Source organism: Benincasa hispida, chromosome 6 (genome assembly GCF_027475165.1).
Source record: "Benincasa hispida cultivar pf3 chromosome 6, pf3_genome.v1.1, whole genome shotgun sequence".
NCBI classification, from domain to species: Eukaryota; Viridiplantae; Streptophyta; class Magnoliopsida; order Cucurbitales; family Cucurbitaceae; genus Benincasa; species Benincasa hispida.
This window is the reverse complement of record NC_143483.1, coordinates 9,807,834-9,828,131: the sequence shown is the minus strand read 5'-3', so window position 1 is coordinate 9,828,131 and position 20,298 is coordinate 9,807,834. Positions and strand designations below refer to the sequence as shown.

Here is a 20,298-nt window from a genome sequence, read left to right as displayed (position 1 = left end):
AATTATGTTACATGTATATTGAGGAAATCTGGACAGAAAACAAGTATAATTTTCATGTTCTGCATTGCATACAACCTATTTTCCAAGCCAATAGACATGGAAAATTATCCTATGTTGTACGTCAATAGTTCTACTTCTAGATTCTATTCTAAAAGTTTAAGAGGGACTAATTCAATATTTAGAAGTTCTCTAATGTGTGTTGTTCTAATCACTTAACTTCAGGTTGGTAATCGATCAAGTGAGTTTCATCCGGAGGTTAGAAGAGTAAGGCGTGAGGGCTCGTATATATATGAAGAATTTATGCCAACTGGAGGAACAGATGTCAAGGTTCTGTACATTCTCTTTCATATGTTTCCCTATTGAAATTTATTCCTTTCATTATTTGTTTGCACGATGAGTATACATGTTATCCACGCTTTGCAAATATTGAGTAGCTTCTAAAGGAATTTCATCTAAAATCTGTAGTCTCTTTTGTGAATGTTTCTCAATTTCTGATGTTATAGTTGTTCTTTCTCGTATTTTCTTTATTAATGGGGGAGTGGTATAATTATTGGATTGTCTTGTCAAACGATTGTAGGTCTACACTGTTGGTCCTGAATATGCCCATGCTGAGGCACGCAAATCTCCTGTCGTTGATGGTGTTGTTATGAGAAATCCTGATGGCAAAGAAGTAGGTGGCTTATATCACATAATGTAGATCATTCAATTTACAGGAAAAAAACCGTTTACCTTCTTCTACACTTTGATTGGTCGTCTTCATCTTTTCCTCTACGGGTTTTTGTTATATAGCATTTCCTTTTTCAATTATGGAATGGTTGTTATTTTTTTCCTTGTGCGCTCGTGTGTATGTTCATTTTTAATTAATAGACGAAAATTATCTTTGTTAATGAGCAATTCTAGTGATAGTCTTGGAATTGTTAATGTTGATTTATGCCTTAATATTTGATTTTACTTGCTGTGATTATTGTGTAATTATTTTTGTAGAATTCTTTCCTTTTATGTTATTAGGTCCAAATTCTATTTAAGGTAGGGGTTTGTATTCTTGTAAAATAACAAAGTGAGGAATAATTCAATAATATTCATACTTTGCCACAGTTAACATCAAGCTCAAGGATCAAACTCTTCTCTGCAGATGGTTTTGGAGATATTTAGAAAAAGATGAACTTTATGGGGCAAGGTTATCAAAGAAAATACGAGGTTATTCCTTCAGACGTGAGGCCAAAGTAGCCTACATCTTCCTCCTCCCACACCCCTTGGCATCATATAGTTAGGCTGATAGGCACCATCAAAGCTAGAGTTAGCAACTCAGTTGAGAATGAGAGAGCACCACCTTGTGAAAAGAAGCTTGGCTGAAATATGATCTTTGTGCTATTTATCATCCCAATATTTTCGAAAGCCTTCTAAGCCGTGGAATCTTTCTTCAAGCTCATGGAACCTCAAACTCAATCAACGGAACATTGGTTTCTTCAGCTTCATGGCTGTCTTATTACTACTTTCATAATTCTTCTTCTTCAAACTTCAAGAGAATATATTTTAAATAATCAAGAACAACTTAAGGGTGGGGTAAGAGGGGATCCTCCCATCAAAGCTACACAACTAGAGCCTTCCAGTCCTTGATCATCAACAGACTATAGTTACAAAAGAATTTCATAGGTAAAGAAATCCACACAGGCACCGTATTCTGAACAAGATTACAAGAGAACAAAAAATTAGGAGACTTATCTTTGAAGGATCTAGCGTTCCTCTGCTTCCAAATGTGCCACAGACGGGCTCTTAAAGGCACAACTCCTATCGCCTTGGCTGTCCCTGTCAGATTCCTTGGATGAAGGCCTTCCATAATCCCAGTCATCCACTTTCTTAGTATGGAAAATAAACTCCCGTATCTTCTTAGAGAAGGAACAATTTCTCCCAGCTATTCTCTCATCAACTACTTACCTGTCTCTTTCTTGGTGTAAATTGATCCCCCTTTCGTGATGACAACTTATCTACCTTTATGGCCTCTTGGAATAGTTTTTTTCTGTAAATCCATTGGTAGGCTTTCATCATTTTGTTATTTCATTATATCAGTGAAGTGATTATGTTTCCTATCAAAAAGAACATTCCAATTACAGTTGAGGAATTTATTTCACATGGTTTCTGAGAGGCTTAAAACAATTGGCAAGATCATACCTAGAAATTCTAGCTACGCTTTCTCTGTGAACTGTTGCATTCCTACAATAAGGATGGAGAACATCCTAACCATATTTTCATTTTCTGTCTATTACTTTGAAGATCTAACAAACACTTATGGGAATGTTAGGTCTGATTGTTGGTTCCACCGCTATGGAATTTCTTTGATCATCCTTGTGTGGAAGCATCCCTTTCAATTGTGAAGGAAGAGTTTTCTGGTTCAGTGGATTTTGGGCAACCCTGTGGATCATTTGGTTGGAATGAAATATTGGAATCTTTTGAAGGGATGGAAAAGATCCTGGTGATGTTTGGGATATTGTTCTTTCTATTTTTCATCTTGGAGAACTTCGCAAGCTGAAGTCAATAAATTGTTATACTTCTATACTTGCAGCCATTTGGAGACTTTTACTGTAATTTCTTTTGGCTTGTCTTCGTACTTCCAGTTAAGGATGCTTTATGGATTATTTGGTTCGAAAGGCGTGGGAATCTTCCAATGGATGGAGAAAGCTCCAGGTGGTTTTAGGAAATGGGATATTATCATTTTGATGGCTTCATCTTGAAGAGCTCTACATGATGATATTAGTATTTATTGTGCTTAGGTCCTTGGCTTATGGAGATTTCCGTATGATCTCTTTGGCTCTTCCGTGTACTTTGCTTTATTTCTTCTCTCCCCTTAGGAGGTTGTTGTTGTTGGGGTTTTTTTTCCCTTTATTATTATTATTTTTAGTATTTTCATCTATGAAATGTTTATTTTTTGTTAAAATAAGAGAGGAAAAAAGTTTGATGAGTCAAGCAGAAGACGTTATTAGTTGATTGATATCATAAGAGGTGCTTAAGCTAGCATTTACATCCCTGATTATTTAAGGTATATCGATATGTTACACAAGAAAAGGTTTTCCATACCATATTTCTGTACTTTTTCAGGTGAGATATCCTGTACTATTGACTCCTGCCGAAAAGCAAATGGCTAGGGATGTTTGTCGTGCATTTAGGCAAGCGGTATGTTAAACGAATTTGATCTTCTAATTGACCTTTGAAATAATTGATATTATTTCTCTCTTTTGCCTTCTCTTCTAATTTACTTTATGTAATATAAACTGTTTATATCATTCAACTGCTCAACTACGACCTTACTTGAACAGGATTTGTTCTATAGGTTGTACAACTGTGTCCTTGAGTTCTAAAAACTGCTCAACTTGCTTGCTCTAGCCTAAATGTTTAGTAGTTTGTTTGTCGTTTCCTGTTTTTCTGTTTCCTGATTTTGTGAAATTAAAACATTGGCTAACTGTTTACTGCAGGAACATTACTAAAATTGCTTCGAAATTTTTGTAAACAATAAAATCAAGTTTTTTTTTTTACCTTGTTTCTGTTTTCATTGTTTTTTCAAAAATAAATAAAAAAAATAAAATAAAAGCATTATTTTATATTTGTTTACTTGTAAAATATCTAAATATGAATTCAATATAATTTTTTTTGATATTTAATATTAAAAGTTTATTTTCTTGTAATAATTTACATTTTGAGTGTAAAATTTTGGAGGACAAGGAACAAGAAATAATCACCATTTCTATTCTTCTTCTTTCAATAAAAAAGAAAGAACAAGAAATAAGAAAATGTTTCCAAATGTAGTTTTGTTTTTCTTTATTAACAAACAAGGAAACAAGAAACAAGAAGCAATAAAAAGAAACTAGAAATGAAAATGTTACTCCATAGGCCCTAAATGTAGATTAATTTAATTTTCAATTTTTTGATTCCATCTCCTTCTTTTATATATTTTTATATTTTTATATTTTATTAAGCTTTGAAGTACTGGATGGTTGGATTGCTTATTTGAGTAACTCATTTTGTTCCTTAAGAAATGCTTATACATAAACTTATTTATAGTTGTACAAGAAGTTGACCGTCTAGTCGCTTACCTCATTTTTAGCTTCAGTTTGTAAGAACTTTTGTAGTTATCTGTTAGGTTGGGCTCTTCTTTAGTTTGGTTGCTCTTTGGGGTTGGTTTTTATTTGCCCCTTGTACTCTTTTAATATTTTCTTGAACTTTTTTCCGACAAAAGCTCTGTGTTATTAAAAAAAAAAAAAAAATAGCTTCATGTACAAGAAACAATTGATATGCATCTTTTCCTTCTTAAGTTACTTTTCAGTGTACATGTTTACTAGCTGATTCTATTTTTACTTTATTTCTGCAGGTTTGTGGGTTTGATCTTCTACGATGTGAGGGCCGCTCATATGTTTGCGATGTAAATGGATGGAGTTTTGTTAAAAATTCACACAAGTAATGCAAAATTCATATACATTTTTCAATTATGGTTGATCTCGCTTCATGCTTTTTATATCTCATTTCAAGTAAATTGTGATAAATAATATTGTCTCCAACCTAATTTTTCAACTGGTTTGGCTCTTTCTAAAACTTCTATATTTCTATTTTCAACCTGTCGCACCATTGCATTAATTTTTAAATCTTATAATAACTAGGGTAAAAGGGTTAAAGATTCTTCAGAGTTGTTAGATGACGGTAGCTCTTGTGCCAACCATAAATCTAATTCCTTTTGAGAAAATATCAATAATCTAATTCTCTCTTGTGGAATGCCTTCTTTCAAAGATTGTTAAGGATGAAGAAATTGATAATTTTTGGTCAATATTGGGATGCCTTTCTTCAATTCAGGGTTTAGATTGGTTTTGTTGGAGGCTCCATGGTCACTTGAGCCATCAGGTGTATTTTCAGTTGTCTTCAACTCATCGTTCGGCATCACCTCCTCCTATGGGTGGAAAAATTTATACAGCTCTCTAGAAGTCCAAACAGTCGGAACAAGTTAATATTCTTTTGTGGATCCTGCTTAATAGAAGCTTGAATTGTCCAACAAAAGCTTCCCTCTTATTATATCCTCTTTTTTTTGGTCGGATGAGGATGCTTAACTCCACATGCTTTTCAGTTGCATGTATTCTCAATTTTGTTGGAACAAGGTCTTCTCGATCTTCCAGTGTCTGGGTTTTCTCCAATTCTTTTAAGGATAATGTTTAGCAATTGCTTGTTGGTCCAATTTTGTCTTCAAAGGCTAATCTCTAGTGGTTTAATGCGATCATGCCCTCCTTTCTGAATTCTAGATGGAAAGAAATCAGAGGATCTTGCATGGCCAACATTCATCATGGTTAAACCTTAAGGCCCCTTTCCGGTGTTCTCACTCTAAATATTTTGTTGATTTCTCTTTACAAATTTTGGTTTCATTGGTTTGGCAGTTGCGGTTCCTAATCAACTTTGTTTTCTTGCCTTAGGTTGGGGCTTGTAGGTGACTTGCGTTAGTCCTTGTAATTTTTCCTTTTGGGGTTGGCTGATTGGTTTTGCCCGTTGTGTTCTGATTTTTCTTTTTACTGTTTTTGTCTCTTGTAATTTTTACTTTTAGTTCCTCTTTCTTGTTCTTGTTGGTGTTTTTATGGTTCTCTCACTGAGAGGTTGTAACCATGTAACTGTTTCTTCCTTTTGGTAGGTTTTTTTTTTAAAAAGGAAAATACCTTTTGATAGATGATGAAATATTTGTTTCTTGTTAAAAAAATATAACAAAATTAGGGTGGTGCATTCTCCTTTAGAATAACACTGGTGTTGCAATTAAACGGAAGCCTTTTGATAGAAGCTTGGGCCTTGATCATAGATGTTTCTTACATCAAGACAAATCTTATCAAGAGTGGAGAAAAAATTGTGATGTGCAAATTGATAGTAATTTATGTCCTCGAAATTGTTCAATAGAAGAAAAAATCTTTGATCAAACCTAAGATCATTGCATCTACTTGGAGAATTCACCACTAGGAAAATGAAAAGGAGAAAAAGGGATTGAGAATATCCTCGAGTAATACCTCTAGAAGGACGAAACTTTCACTTCAGTTTAGCATTAGTAGTAATTGAGAACTTTGTGCTACATATGCAGGCTCAAAATTCATTTTCTCCATCCTAATCGAAAACTTGAGTGTCATGAGTTAGTGGAGAGATTGTTCTATTATTGGGAAGGTTTCTGTGTTTGGTAAGGCTATTAATGGTGTTCTTCATTATGGTGAAAGGTGCCTATTGAGTGTGGAAGAAGGCTGGGGTAATCTTCTCCTTGCTGATACTTATGATATATTGTTCTAGTGGATTGGAATCTATCAGTAAGTTGTTACTATTCTAAAAGAATTATAAACATATTGTCAAATGAATTGACAACTTTCTTGAATGTGAATGAATTGATTATACAATTCATAGAACATATCTGTATGTGGGATTTTTCTTTCATGGAGCGATGATGCTGTTAGGCCACCAATTATCCATCAATATGGAAGGAGGGGTGAGAAATTGTAGACGGTAGGTAGTGATTGGGAGTGAGGAACGTCTAAAAGAATTCTAAACATATTGTCAAATGAGTTGACAACTTTCTTGAACGTGAATGAATTGATTATACAATTCATAGAACATATCTGTATGTGAGACTTTTCTTTCATGGAGCGATGATGCTGTTAGGCCACCAATTATCCATCAATATGGAAGGAGGGGTAAGAATGTAATTGTAGAAGTTAGGTAGTGATTGGGAGTGAGGAACGTGAGGGAATGTATGTGATTGATAAGTGAGGACCAATAGATGGCAGAGAGAATGTCGTTAGAGAGGGGGAAGAGAGAGTATATCATTGGGGTTGAATTTATTATTTTCCTTCTTTTGCTTGGTTGAGTCTTCTCATAGTGAGAAAGGAGTTTGTATTGCCTTAGGGCAAGCTTTCATTCAATAATACCTATCTTGTAAGGGAGAATCCTTACAGATGCTTGGTGATCATATTTGTTTAATTGCCAGGCATTCGAGGCGTTTGCTATTGACCAACTTGCTAAGCAAGCACCTTTTGTACCTTGCCTTCTTAAATCATGTCTGGTCGTTTGTTAAATGCATTTTTCATTCTCTTGCTTTTGTTGGGAAAACTTGTTCTAATCTAATTAGTGGCTTTCCAAAAGGTTTTGTTCTTTCTAGAAATAAAAGGCAATGTTTGAAAATGACAAATGGAGATTGTTATTTATGTTTCTTAAGATTTTTTTTAAACCACTGTGTTCACTGTTGTTAATACTGAAAATCATTTTTGTTTTGGCAAATAATTAACTAATAGTAAACTAAAAATTTGGTAACTATAGGTATTATGATGACGCCGCTTGTCTTCTCAGAAAGATGTTTTTAGATGCGAAAGCTCCCCATCTTTCTTCAGCTATTCCTCCTACTTTACCATGGAAAGTCAACGAACAAATCCAGGTCTCTGAAGGATTAACTCGTCAAGGAAGTGGTATTATTGGAACATTTGGCCAGTCTGAGGAATTACGATGTGTAATTGCTATCATACGGCAGTATGTTACATTTCTTTGATCTCTCTCTATATAATATATCAGTTCTTTAGCTCTAACATCAGTTCCATTTTATATGGTCAGTGGTGATAGAACTCCCAAACAGAAGGTGAAATTGAAAGTTACGGAGGAGAAGCTGCTCAACTTGATGTTGAAGTATAATGGGGGGCGTCCAAGATCCGAGGAAATTATATTTATATCTTCTATATCCTTTCTCTCTTTTATCCAACTAAACAAAACTGTTTGACACTGTTAAAACTCATTTTGCAGACAAAATTAAAAAGTGCTGTGCAGTTGCAAGATCTCCTAGATGCCACCAGAATGCTTGTGCCTCGTACTAGGTATCAGTCTGCAATCATATAACTTCATAAGGGCTTTATTCTGAAAATTTAGCAAGTTATACATCCATGTATGTTTCTTTCTGTTTTATCACCAATGTGCGGTTGGGATGATCTATCCAACTGTTTCGTCAATGTATCAAATTAATCACTGTCCAATCATCTATTCTACAAGATTCAAAGACTGTAAACTGGAGATCTCTTCCATTTTTAGGTTTTATCTAATGCAGCATGCATTATACTGTACTTTATTTCTGTTTTTGTGTTTGCCATTTTGTAAGAAGGAAAATGTAAAACCAACATTGTGATAGATTTACTTATCAGGATACTTGATGCAATAGTTGAATTAAGAGTTTCTTGGAGCAATCTTGGAGAAGAATTTTATTGATGTTGAATAATGAAGGAAAGGTTAACAACGTTCCCTTTAAATAGACCTAAAGGGAAAAGGTGGTTTCACACCTAACTACCTAACTAGCTAACTAAACCTAACCTCTTTTAAATAGACCTAAAGGAGAAGGGTTTTGTCATGCTTAATCTAAAATATTAAATTGGAAAACTAATTAAAAGAAATAAAAACAATTAAAATACAGCCATTCTAAAATTCCCAAAGTAGCCTTACATTTGAATTAAATTCTTAGTTTATTTGTCTGACTGTTTGCAAATTATAGACCAGATCGGGAAAGCGATAGTGAAGCAGAGGACTTTGAACATGCAGAGAAACTTCGTCAAGTTAAAGCAGTGCTCGAGGAGGTTTCTTCCTGTTTGTTTACTTTTATGCTTATAAGTTACCAGTATTTGTTTTCATTCTTCTTATAAGGAAACCAGATCTCTCTTTGAGGAGAAATCAAAGAATACAAAGGGCCTTGCCCCACCAAAAGGAGTCAAACTAAAGCAGGGTTTGTTTCCATAGTATTTTCACATACATCTGCCAACCTTTGTTTGGATCCCATCTCAGTTTCAAATCCCCCCTCCATAAAGGTTTTTTAGGATGCAAACGTTTTTCTTTTTGTACTTATTTAGTTGTTAATTAACTTGTATAAATGCAAAATGCAAAGGATCTTGTTGTCTACATTAGTCAGTGCCAATACTTGGTAACCAGCAGTACCGGGGCTGGTATGTAGAATGAAAATTAATCATTTGGACAAACCCCTTCAGCCATGAGTGTGATATGCAAAAAAGTATTTTTGATATTCTCTTTTCTTTTCTATTTTTAAATTTCAGACAATTCAGGGATACGTCCAAACATTGGGGACATGTGGGCACATCAACCTAAAAAATTGATGAGAAGTTATTGAAAAAATAAACCCAATCCATTACTTATCTTAATATGGCCAGCCCTAGAAACCTAGCCCCACAATTTAACTCAACCCTAAAAATCCATCTGAAAGTTGAAAGTTGTGAGGGGAGGTCCATGGCATTTGCTGTGTTGAAAGAAAAAGTATCCTCAACAATCATGTTTCCTACTTTTTTTTTGAATTGGTGTATTGTGTCCCTTACTGCTTTAACTTTAGTCTGCTACGAGATATCTCTGACATACCCCCAACCCCTAACATATTTTTCCAATTATTATTTCTGTCATATGATACAAACCGCATCTTCTCCCTTTTCATGCTATTTTTTTAATTTACCCAGGGTGGACATTTCTCTGGTATCTATAGGAAGGTTCAGCTGAAGCCACTAAAATGGGTTAAAGTTACAAAAAATAATGGTGAAGAGGAAGAACGGCCTGTGGAAGCTCTCATGGTTCTTAAATATGGAGGTGTTCTAACACATGCCGGTCGAAAACAGGTTTTGATTCTCATTTTTGAACCTATGCAGTTATTTATTATTGTTAAATGATACAAGATTAAATTTGCCTTCACCCATTAGCTTAAACATTTTGGACAATTGGTGATTTTAAGATGATATCAGAGTAGGTGGTTTAGGGAGGTCCTGTTCAAACCCCTATATTGTTATTTCCTCTCCAATTAATGTTGATTTCCACTTGTTAAGCCTTCTTCATATTTCAAGCCCACAAATGATGGGGAGTGTTAGATGATATAAAATTAAATTTATCTTCACCCATTAGCCTAGGCTTTTGAATCAATTGATGATTTAAGATTATAGTATGGCTGTGATTTGGCTTCTGTTTGGGACCTTACAATGCCACTCTCGAAATGCACATAAATCACTGTCTTCACGTGTACAAAAAAAACAAAAAAACAAAGGAAGAAAGAAAAAAAGAAAAGAAAAATTCTGGTTGTAGTTTCATCACTTCTCTCGGTTTCCATTTTTTGCAGGCTGAAGAACTTGGAAGATATTTTCGCAACAACATGTATCCAGGTTAGAATTATGAATATTTTACCTATAACTGACCATGTACAGTAAAATTTTTAAGATACATTTCACTGGATAAATGATATAAGAGGAAACCCCAAAGCATTTGAAGATGATTACAATAAAGATTTCCAATAGGAAACCATGTGTAGGAAAAGATTATAGTTATTGGTATAAACATATGAATTACGTTTATTTTGTTGAGCTTATGGCATTGTATTGGCTTGAGCCACCTTTTACTGCAATTTGTGGGATGATCTTGAGTTTACATTCATCTGCCTATTTCTTTCTTCTCTATAGGTCTGTAAATGATTGAAATCAATAGCTTTTGTATTTTTGTGGTCCTCTTGATCATTTTCTATTCTCATTCAGGCGAAGGTACAGGTCTGCTTCGCCTCCACAGTACATATAGGCATGATTTAAAAATATACAGCTCTGATGAGGGTCGGGTTCAGGTATATTACTAGTGAATCTTGTAAATTTTGTATATATTTTCTTTCAGTATTGGTGCACTTGTTTCTGTTGTCCTTTTTCTTTTCTTTTCTTATTTACTTTGTATTATTAATATTATTTCTTCCCATAAAGACTAGATGTTAATCTTTGATAAGAGACAGGATTTTTTTTTCTGGGTTTCGCCACAGAAACATTTATATTCTTTCACATATTATCCATCTTTTTTCTGCTTCTGAATTGTTAAACTTTGACCAACCTGTTCTTCACACATGGGTTGTCTGGATAATAATATCCATTTGCAGATGTCTGCAGCTGCATTTGCCAAAGGTCTCCTCGACCTTGAAGGTCAATTAACACCAATTCTGGTTTGTAGCTTTCTCTCAATGTAGTTTTGAATGGCTATTACTATTTGGAGTATCAGGCTCATAAATGTTATCTTGTTGAAGGTTTCCCTTGTTAGTAAGGATTCCTCTATGTTGGACGGACTCGACAATGCCAGTACTGAGATGGAGGAAGCCAAGGTAATTGCTTAATGTTTTCTATACAGTACGCCATATTTTGGAATATTTAGATCCTAAGATGTCCAAAGACGAAAACAAGGCAACAGTTTTGAATTGTACTATTAGTCAACTTATTTCAATGATTTGAATTTAAAATACAATGTTAAAATTGATATCATATATACCTCCTCTTTTTAGTTTATGATGGGTTTTGTTTTGTTTTTGTTTTTTTTTTAAATATTAAATCTCCTCTTGGAGAACTTAATGGAACTAATAAACGATATAAATTTAGTTTTGTACAAGGAAAAAAATGAAATCTAAAACCAAAAATGTATTTCTGATGATCCAGGATATTTGGAATGAAAATTCATAATTTCTTTTGAAACAGAAACAAAACTTTTCATTGATATAATGAAAAGAGTAAAGCTCAAATTACAAAGAGGCATGAACCAAATAAACCATTAAGGATCAAAAGATGCACCCAGATATCTCAATTAGGTCGACACATTCATAGCACCCTCATCATATCCAATAAAAAACGATATTTTAGAGATTACAATAGATCTAAAATATTTGATTACATAGAAAAAATAAAAGCATTTCAATTGAGGCAAATATCCTGAATAGAATAATCTTCAAAGAGCTTGGATTGCGAACTCCAAGGAGAAGCTAAAAGACGAACTGAACCCCACCTGTTTGACCAATCCTTGAAATTATCATGGAAAATTCCCTGATTACGTTCAAACCAAATCTCATAAACCAAAGCTTTAACTGTATTTGACCATTTATCTGAGCTCTAGAAGATAGAGAAACACCAACCAAAAGATGCGAAATATTATCCTTCACATTGTTCCCAAAAGCTCAGCAAACCGAAGTTAGAAAATAAGTTCCACCAGCAATTTCTTGAGAAAGAACAATCAAATAACAAATACTACAAATCTTCTCCATTGGCTAAACACAATGGACAAATTAAGGGTGAAAGATGTTTACTTCACATCTTATGTTGCAAAGTAAAAGAGCAATTAAGGGAGCCATAAAGCAGAATCCAAGTCAAAATATTGATTCTTTTGGGACCTTTTGATTTCCAATGGGCTTTATACATCACCTTTTCAAGAGGAGTATCAAAAATCTATTTTTTTAAAAAAAAATGGAAACAAGCCTCTTCATTAATAAAATGAAATGAGGCTAATGCTCAAAGTACAAGAGAATTATACAAAGAGCAAAAAGGCCTAAGGATCAAAACCAAGGCTAAAACTTAGCCCAGACAAAAGATTAGCAAGAACAAACAAAACCAACATAAACCAAGACTAGACAAAACAGGACGAACAATTATAGACAATAAAACTTAATTAGCTAGAGGAGAACTGATCCGAGAAGCAATCCGCTAGCATTCTTGGAAAGTGAAAGCCTACCAATTTAAGCATAGGTCCAGAATGGAGTAGTCTTTGGAATTCTTTTTTGATGTGCACCAAGAGGAAGCAATTCGACAAGCGGTTTCAAGGCGAACCAACTCGATATATGAACAAAACTCCAAAGCTCCCAAAATAGAACAATCAGCAATTCTCCAATTGTTTAGCAATCCCAAAGTATCCACTTCCACTGCGGCTTCTTGTTTTTTTCCTTTTCAAGAACAATTTTGCATTTCTGAATTTTGCGTGAATAAGTTCAAACAAAATCTAACAAGGAGGGGAGGATCAGCCCAAGAGTAAACCATACTCTTCAACAATCTTCAAATGTGCCGGGACTTCTGAAGGATGTAGTGGAGAGAAACAAGCAGCACCCATCATATTTTCTTTCAAATCAACTTCATTATCAAACATGTTCATTTTATTGTATGCTTAAAACTGCATGGTTTTCGATTTGATTGTCAAAGGAAGGTACAGGTTTAGTCCTACGTTCTAGTTTCTTTGATGTTTACGGTTTTCTTCCATATGTTACAAAGGCAAGGTTGAATGAGATCATAACATCGCATGGAAAGATAGCTCATAGCAATGGTTCAGCTGAATCACCATGGATGACTGATGGAGCAGGACTGCCTTCCAATGCCTTTGACCTTCTACCCAAATTGGTAATTATCATTATGTCGTAATATATGCTAGTTTCTATCCTGTTCTGTTATCATTGTCCATTTTGTATAAAAAAAGCATGGTAAACATTTTCAACCATAAGCAAGAACAATTTTGCTTGGTGTCATTGTCCATGGTCTTAGGCTGTAAAATAGTAAGAATGAAATTGCTTGTTGTCCTTAGTCCTCTCTTACTCCTACAAATTCATGGCTTTGTTTTTCTAGGTAAAATTGACTAAGAAGGTCACTGAACAAGTGAGATGCCTTGCTAAAGATGAAGATGAAGAGATTACAGAGAAAAGTTTGTACGACATAATTCTACCTTATGATCAAGCAAAGGCCCTCGGAAAGACCAATATTGATATCGATCGCATTGCTGCTGGATTACCTTGTGGCAGCGAGGGATTTCTTCTCATGTATGCTCGTTGGAGAAAACTTGAAAGAGACCTGTATAATGAACGGAAAGAGTAAGAATTGACTCTTCCAATTTTTATGCTGCATTGAGTAGTGAAGCAAGAGCAAAGAGAAGGATATGGCAGTTTGAAATTATGCTGCCATCCTTTATTAGTCTCATACTATTTTATAAACTTGATGAGGAATGCTTAGGCCTGGATTATTTAATTTCATATGAAAATGTTGCTATTACGTGGATTTCATTTTAACTATTATTTCAAATTATCTTGCAGTCGCTTTGATATAACACAAATCCCTGATGTTTATGACTCATGCAAGTAAGTATTTTTTTTTTTTGTTTCTTCCTATTTTAATTTGTTAAGTAGTAGCTACCATACTTGCTGAGGTCATGCATGGGTCATTCATTAAGAGATGATGTGGCGGGAAGATCTTTTAGTAAATAACATCATGTCTTCAGGCTCTGTAGAAGTTTAAGACATCTATTTTGGTGATGACGAGTTACTTTTTGCATCACTAATAAGTGAAAGTTACTTCTCATTCTCACGACCTTCGGTATATAGGAAGCACATGATTAAATTTTCTTCCAACTTTTTTTTTGTGCGTTGGGGATTAATTCAACTGTTTCATGCTGCTTGTTTTTCATGTTACCCCATGCTTCAATGCTTTGATTCCCAATTACTTAAATCAGTATATTGTGAAATGCAATCAGATAAGGTTTGCAGACTTGATACTTGATATGAATACTTTTAAGTATGGATAGATGAATTTGGTTCCTACTTTACATCCTTCCCTTTTCATCTTTATATGCAAAAGTAAGTAAAGATGAGATGAAGAAATTTGCATTTGACTATTTACGTAGAGTTTATTTCCAATTGTACTTTATCTCCTTCTGAGTACATTTCTTGGTTGACTGGCAGATACGACCTCTTACATAATGCCCATCTTAATCTGGAAGGATTGGATGAGCTCTTCCAAGTTGCTCAGGTACAGTTCCTGCAAACAGTACATTGAGTGCCAAAACTTCTCATAGTTTGGTAATCGAGGAAAGCATTTGACCACTTCAAAGCACTACAGCATGGTCTAAAATTTGCATGGACATGAGATCTTTCAGTTACCATGGTCTAAAATTTTAGACTACAAGTTTTCCATATACTAGATATAAAGACTAAATGAATTTATGAAATATCAAAATGGAACAATGTTTGTTCGTAATCACCTATATTTATAAGTTCATTTAAATCGAGAATGAATAATCTTTTATAGGGATCACATATTTAGTTCAAATACTTAATTTTTAGGTTAAAATATCATTTAGGTCCCCATACTTTGAGGTTTGTTCTATTTTGGTCCCTGTACTTTCATTTATTCTCTTTTATCCTTGTACTTTCAATAAAGCTTAAAAATAGTCCTTGCTATTAAATTATAATTAACAATGAAATGAGTTGGCAAAGAAAAATGATAAATAAATGCCATGTAGGATGGGTTCCATGGCACCACAGTGGCCGTTCAAAATAGAGATTCTGGTGACCTTTGTGAAGGTGAAACCGAGTGTTCCACGGGCTAATGGAAGCTCACTGAACCGACCAAGGAAAGCAGTGTTTATGGCTATCTTTATGAACCATGTTAAGTTCATAGCAATGAGTGGAAGAGAGATGTGTATTTGCATGGATATAAAGATAGGGTCTTTTATTTTTTTTAAGGGTGAAGGCAAAGGAGATAATGCAAATATTGGCTTAATAATAAGGTTTTCTGAGATGCATGCACAAGAAAAGGATGGTGTTCATTTTGATTATTTTTTAAAACAGGGGTTTTGGACGGTAGATCCAAATATAAAGATTGGGTCTTTTATTTATTTTTTTTTTAAGGGTGAAGGCAAAGGAGATAATGCAAATATTGGCTTAATAATAAGGTTTTCTGAGATGCATGCACAAGAAAAGGATGGTGTTCATTTTGATTATTTTTTAAAACAGGGGTTTTGGACGGTAGATCCAAATAGATGGGATCAGATGAGGGATGAGGAATTAGTGACTGAAATTGCTAGATTGAGGAAGGAACAGAGGGCTCTAAAAGAACAACTGGAAGGAATTAGTGACTGAAATTGCCGATTACTTTAGAGATAAGGAAGAAATTCCTTATAAATCCCATTCTCTTTCCCCAAGTTTCATCAAATTCCTCACCAACAACCTCCCAATCTAAACAAGAATTCAAGGAATTCAATCAAATTTCAAAGAAGAAGATGAATTCCATGTTCAGTTTGTTCGATGCCTTCACCGCCGAATTGCTCCTCGGAAAATTCGTTAGGGCTTCTTTCTCTGTACCTTCCTTCAATCCCAACAATGGTGATTCTGCCTCTTTCATCGCTTCCCCACCTCTACAAAGTCGTTGCCAAGCAAGAAAGAAGAAGCTAACTCCAAGAATTCATCGATGAAGCCAAGATTTGCTCTGGAATTAGATGGCTTCAATTGCTTTGAGACTCTTGTCCCGAATTGAGGTCTCTTTTGAAATCATGATTCAAACTAACTGATATTCTTCTCATTCTTTCAAAAGCCAAATTTCTGATATTTTGACCAAACAAACCGATCATTGGTTCTTAACCCAACTTGCTGAGATGGCATTTGTTTATTATTTTCTTTTGCCAACTCATCTAGCTATTAATAATAATTCAATAGCAGGGACCATTTTTAAGCTTTATTGGAAGATGGGGACTAAAACTGAATGAAACATGAAAGTACAGGGACCAAAATGGTATTTTAACCTAATTTTTATTTTATGATGACCAACATTCTATAATATGTATAGTATGTAGAAGAAAGAGAGTATAATGGGTGGTATAGTTCCCATATTAATTTGTCTCATTGAAAAATAATTTGTAAATATCTGTTTTTTTGTAAAAAAAATGTTGTGCCTATTTAAACATTTTTATGTATTCTTAGAAAAACATATTTATATAATTTCCTTTTTATTCCCACATACAAATGTATCCTTTTTATAGTATATTTCTAATAGACATTTATTAGATGACTTTTTCAATGATAGACAACCGTCACCAATGAGTGATAGATGTCTTCAATAATTGAAATCTACAGTGATGTTTTTTCTATAGATGCCAATTTTATGTATTGATTATAGGCGTCCATTAATGAAGGCAATAGATGTCTATCATTAATAGCCTTATTACCAAGTGATATATTAGTCTATTAGTGAAGACGAAAAATGTCTATTAGCAATACACGTTTATCATGAATAAAAATGTGTTGATGGATCTGTTCGACTTCTCAAACTTTTATTTGGGTTGGGCTTAAAATTGTGCCATGTTTGTAAAATCATTTAATCTCGTGCTAGACTTTCTATCGATTTGGATTCTTGGTATATATTCAACTTACCCTTGAGGAAAGGGTATTGAGTGTATTTGTCCAGTTGTGTGCCAAGTTGAGTTACATGTCAAACCAAATCAATAAACGGATTTGCTCTTCCAAGCTTTGACTCAAGGAATTTATTGATCACATATGTTAAACTTCCTTTTTCAAAAGTTTTGTTGACAATTTTGTAGTTTTTGGGTTCAACATGTCAAGTTGGGAGACTTCATGGTCAAGAGATGTGTTTGCTAGTTGAGCTATGCTTAGGTTGGCACAAGATTGGATATGGTTTTTAGTTTTATCCAACACATTTTACTTCTTAACAATGCTCTTTTACATTGTTTCAGTATTCACCTTTTATGGTCGGACTACATTAGCTAAAGTAACTGATCCATTTGTTTGCAGTTACTTGCAGACGGTGTCATACCAAATGAGTATGGGATAAATCCAAAGCAGAAATTGAAGATTGGCTCAAAGGTTAGCTTCTGTTTCTTATGCTTATGCTTATTTTTCTTCGGGGAGCATACTTAAGTAATATTTGTATTGATTAGAGAATGTGCCTGTCAATTGTTAGCCGAGCATAAATTAAAATAATTTCTGTATTAACAAGGCCTACTTTTAAAACTTGAAAATTGTTATACGAGACTTCCAGTTGATTATAGAATGTTCCCGTGTAAGTTAGGCCAAAGCTGGTATAGTTTAGGGAGAGAAAAATAGATCAGTTGTTATCTTTAGTATTTTGGCCCTGTAGATTTTTTCTAGGGAGCTTATATCAAATGAAGGTAGAAGCTTCCTCTGTGACAAAGAACTCGACTAGAAAATTGTTTTCCATTTCAAAACTTTTTACTTGAAAATAAAGTTTCTCTCTTTTAAAAAAAGTATTTTTATTTTTTTTTATTTGTATTTGAAAAGTTACCATTGTCAAAGTGTTGATATACTATTAAATTTACCTTCATCCATGAGCCTAAGCTTTTAGGTCAATCGATGATTTAACATGGTATCAGAGTAAGAGGTACAAGATGTCCTGTGTTCAAACCCCTATAATGTTATTCCTATCCAATTAATATTGATTTCCACTTCTTGGGTCTTTGACAAAATTACAAGCCCAGTAAATGAGAGTGTCAGTGATGATATAATATTAAATTTACTTTCACCCATAAGCTTAAGTTTTGGGTCAAAATAGTAATAATCCTTGAGCTCTTGAAGGAGAATAAAAATAAGAAACCATATTGAAAAATAACCAAAAATTGTTACAAAAAATCCCCTACTAGAGTTGATTACATAGAACATCCCAAGAAGCATAAGGTCTAATAATCTCAGGTCTTTCGTGGGAGATACTTGTTGTAAGGTGATGGTGACGTGGAGCTCAGCACCCATTGTCCTCTTTTAAGAATTTCTTAAAATAAAAGAATTTGGAATCCCCACTAATCAGGTTGAAAGTGTAATTGGTCACCTATTTAAAACAAAAAGAAAAATAGGTCTGCATAAATCAATTTAAGTTTGATAGTCATTTCTATGTAGGGAAGATGTTAGCACCTAGGATTTAAATATTTTTCTGTATATTGTAAATCGAGGGGTTCAACATCAATTTTCAGGATTTTTTTTTTTTGTTTTTTTTGTTTTTTGAACAAGAAACAAACCACTTCATTAAGATAATGAAAGATATTACAAGTGAATGAAAGGAAACAAACACTAGAGAACAAAACAGAGGATCAGCAAATGCACCAGGACATCTCAATTAGGTTGGCACCTCTGTAGCACTCTCATCATATCCTAAAAAGTAGAGTAAAAATTCTAAAACAGAGTACAAATCTGACTAATCCATGCCTGAAACAAAGGCTTACACCAAATGAAAATCTGAAATTTAAACTATGGCCAGAATCTAAACAATAACAAAATCAAGAAAGCAGAAAAATGAAGGCGTTCCAATTGAGACTGATGTCTTGAATGGAGAAATCTTTAAAATCTTTTGAGAGGGAGCACCAAGATGAGGCATTGATATGAGCGGTATCAAATTTAAAGGAGCAAGGAGATGCTTTGTCATGGAACACTCTTTGGTTTCAAATCATAATTCTGATAACAAAGCTTTGACTGCATTGACCCAAAGTAATCTTGGCTTCTTCTTCAATTTTGGTCCAATCAAAAGTTGAAGCACATTTTCCTTAAAATCATTGTCAAAAACCCAGCTGACCTTGAAGCAATTAAATAAACGTATCCAACAGTGTTTTGCAAAAACACACTGGAAGAACAAATGTTGGAAGAACAAATGTGAAAGAGATTCTGAACTTGCCAAACATTGAGAGCAAACCTGTGGAGAGATATAATAAGTAGGCAGCTTCCTTTGAAGAATATCTGCATTGTTAAGCAAGCCATTCAACATAATCCAAATAAGAATATTTACCCTTCTAGGGCTCTTGGATTTCCACAATGTTGATTCTAGTGGTGTTCCAATTGGGGAAGAGAAAGATAGGTGCAATACAAGAGATCTGACTGAGAAAATCCCACTTGGTTCTAAAATCCACCTTCTTTTATCGGGGAGCAAATTAAGTGTAGAATGGGAAAGCTTTTCAGTCAGGAGCTGGAACTTTTCTAACTCTTCCTTTAGCAGTCTTTGAATCTAATGCCTCGTCCCAAAAATCATGTATTGTACCTTTGGATTTGGTAGAGATGCTGAAAAGACTAGGGAAAGAGTCTTTTAGAGGAACAATTTCCAGCCATGGGTCAAGCCAAAAAGCTACCCTTTTACCGTTGCCTACTTTAAAGGCTGCCAAAGATTCTACTTTTAGCCAAGTTCTTGAGATGTTGACCCAAGGACTTCTAAGACTGCTGGAAGATTTACCATTAGTGTGCCAACCAAACTTACTATTTCCATAGATGCTTGTAATTACTTTCCTCCAAAGGGAATTCTCCTCATCAATTTTCAGGATTAATTGATATTTTTTATATTTCTGATATTTTTTTTTATCAATTCACATAAATGTATATAAAAAATCATTTATATTAGAATGGGTGTTGATACTAAGTTGTGCAATTTAGTTTTGAAGTTAAAAAAAAACTTAGTAATTAATTTAAATAACTTGTATAAATTTCTTTCTCCACATAAATATTTGTCAACAATAATATTTTATCGATATAACCATCGATATATCCTTAAAAAATTGAAATTTCGATATCGATATCGATTTCAACTCTAATATTTTAATCCTTGGTTAGCACCCTATAATGTTCATGAAAGTAGTTAACAGTCTTATTTTAATTATCCATATAAATTAATGAAAATTCACACTTTTGTTTTTATTTTATTTGTTATCGATTCATATTTAAGAAACAAAACATGAACC

The 20,298-nt window shown here is 33.9% G+C and overlaps 1 protein-coding gene across 4 annotated transcripts in view; it reads left to right on the top strand.

Annotated features, from left to right (window-relative positions):
• LOC120079978 (inositol hexakisphosphate and diphosphoinositol-pentakisphosphate kinase VIP2-like) overlaps window positions 1–20,298 on the top strand; it is a 35,537-nt gene that overhangs the window by 7,189 nt on the left and 8,050 nt on the right. For all 4 annotated transcript variants that reach the window (XM_039034482.2, XM_039034480.2, XM_039034481.2 and 1 more), the window contains exons 9-26: window positions 223–327; window positions 578–670; window positions 3,094–3,168; window positions 4,361–4,446; window positions 7,312–7,518; window positions 7,600–7,699; window positions 7,786–7,856; window positions 8,522–8,603; window positions 9,486–9,641; window positions 10,133–10,175; window positions 10,542–10,624; window positions 10,925–10,987; window positions 11,069–11,143; window positions 13,065–13,190; window positions 13,413–13,654; window positions 13,874–13,918; window positions 14,519–14,585; window positions 17,363–17,434. In XM_039034482.2, coding sequence (XP_038890410.1) covers window positions 223–327; window positions 578–670; window positions 3,094–3,168; window positions 4,361–4,446; window positions 7,312–7,518; window positions 7,600–7,699; window positions 7,786–7,856; window positions 8,522–8,603; window positions 9,486–9,641; window positions 10,133–10,175; window positions 10,542–10,624; window positions 10,925–10,987; window positions 11,069–11,143; window positions 13,065–13,190; window positions 13,413–13,654; window positions 13,874–13,918; window positions 14,519–14,585; window positions 17,363–17,434 — 1,791 coding nt within the window. The remainder of the gene's footprint in view (window positions 1–222; window positions 328–577; window positions 671–3,093; window positions 3,169–4,360; window positions 4,447–7,311; window positions 7,519–7,599; window positions 7,700–7,785; window positions 7,857–8,521; window positions 8,604–9,485; window positions 9,642–10,132; window positions 10,176–10,541; window positions 10,625–10,924; window positions 10,988–11,068; window positions 11,144–13,064; window positions 13,191–13,412; window positions 13,655–13,873; window positions 13,919–14,518; window positions 14,586–17,362; window positions 17,435–20,298) is intronic.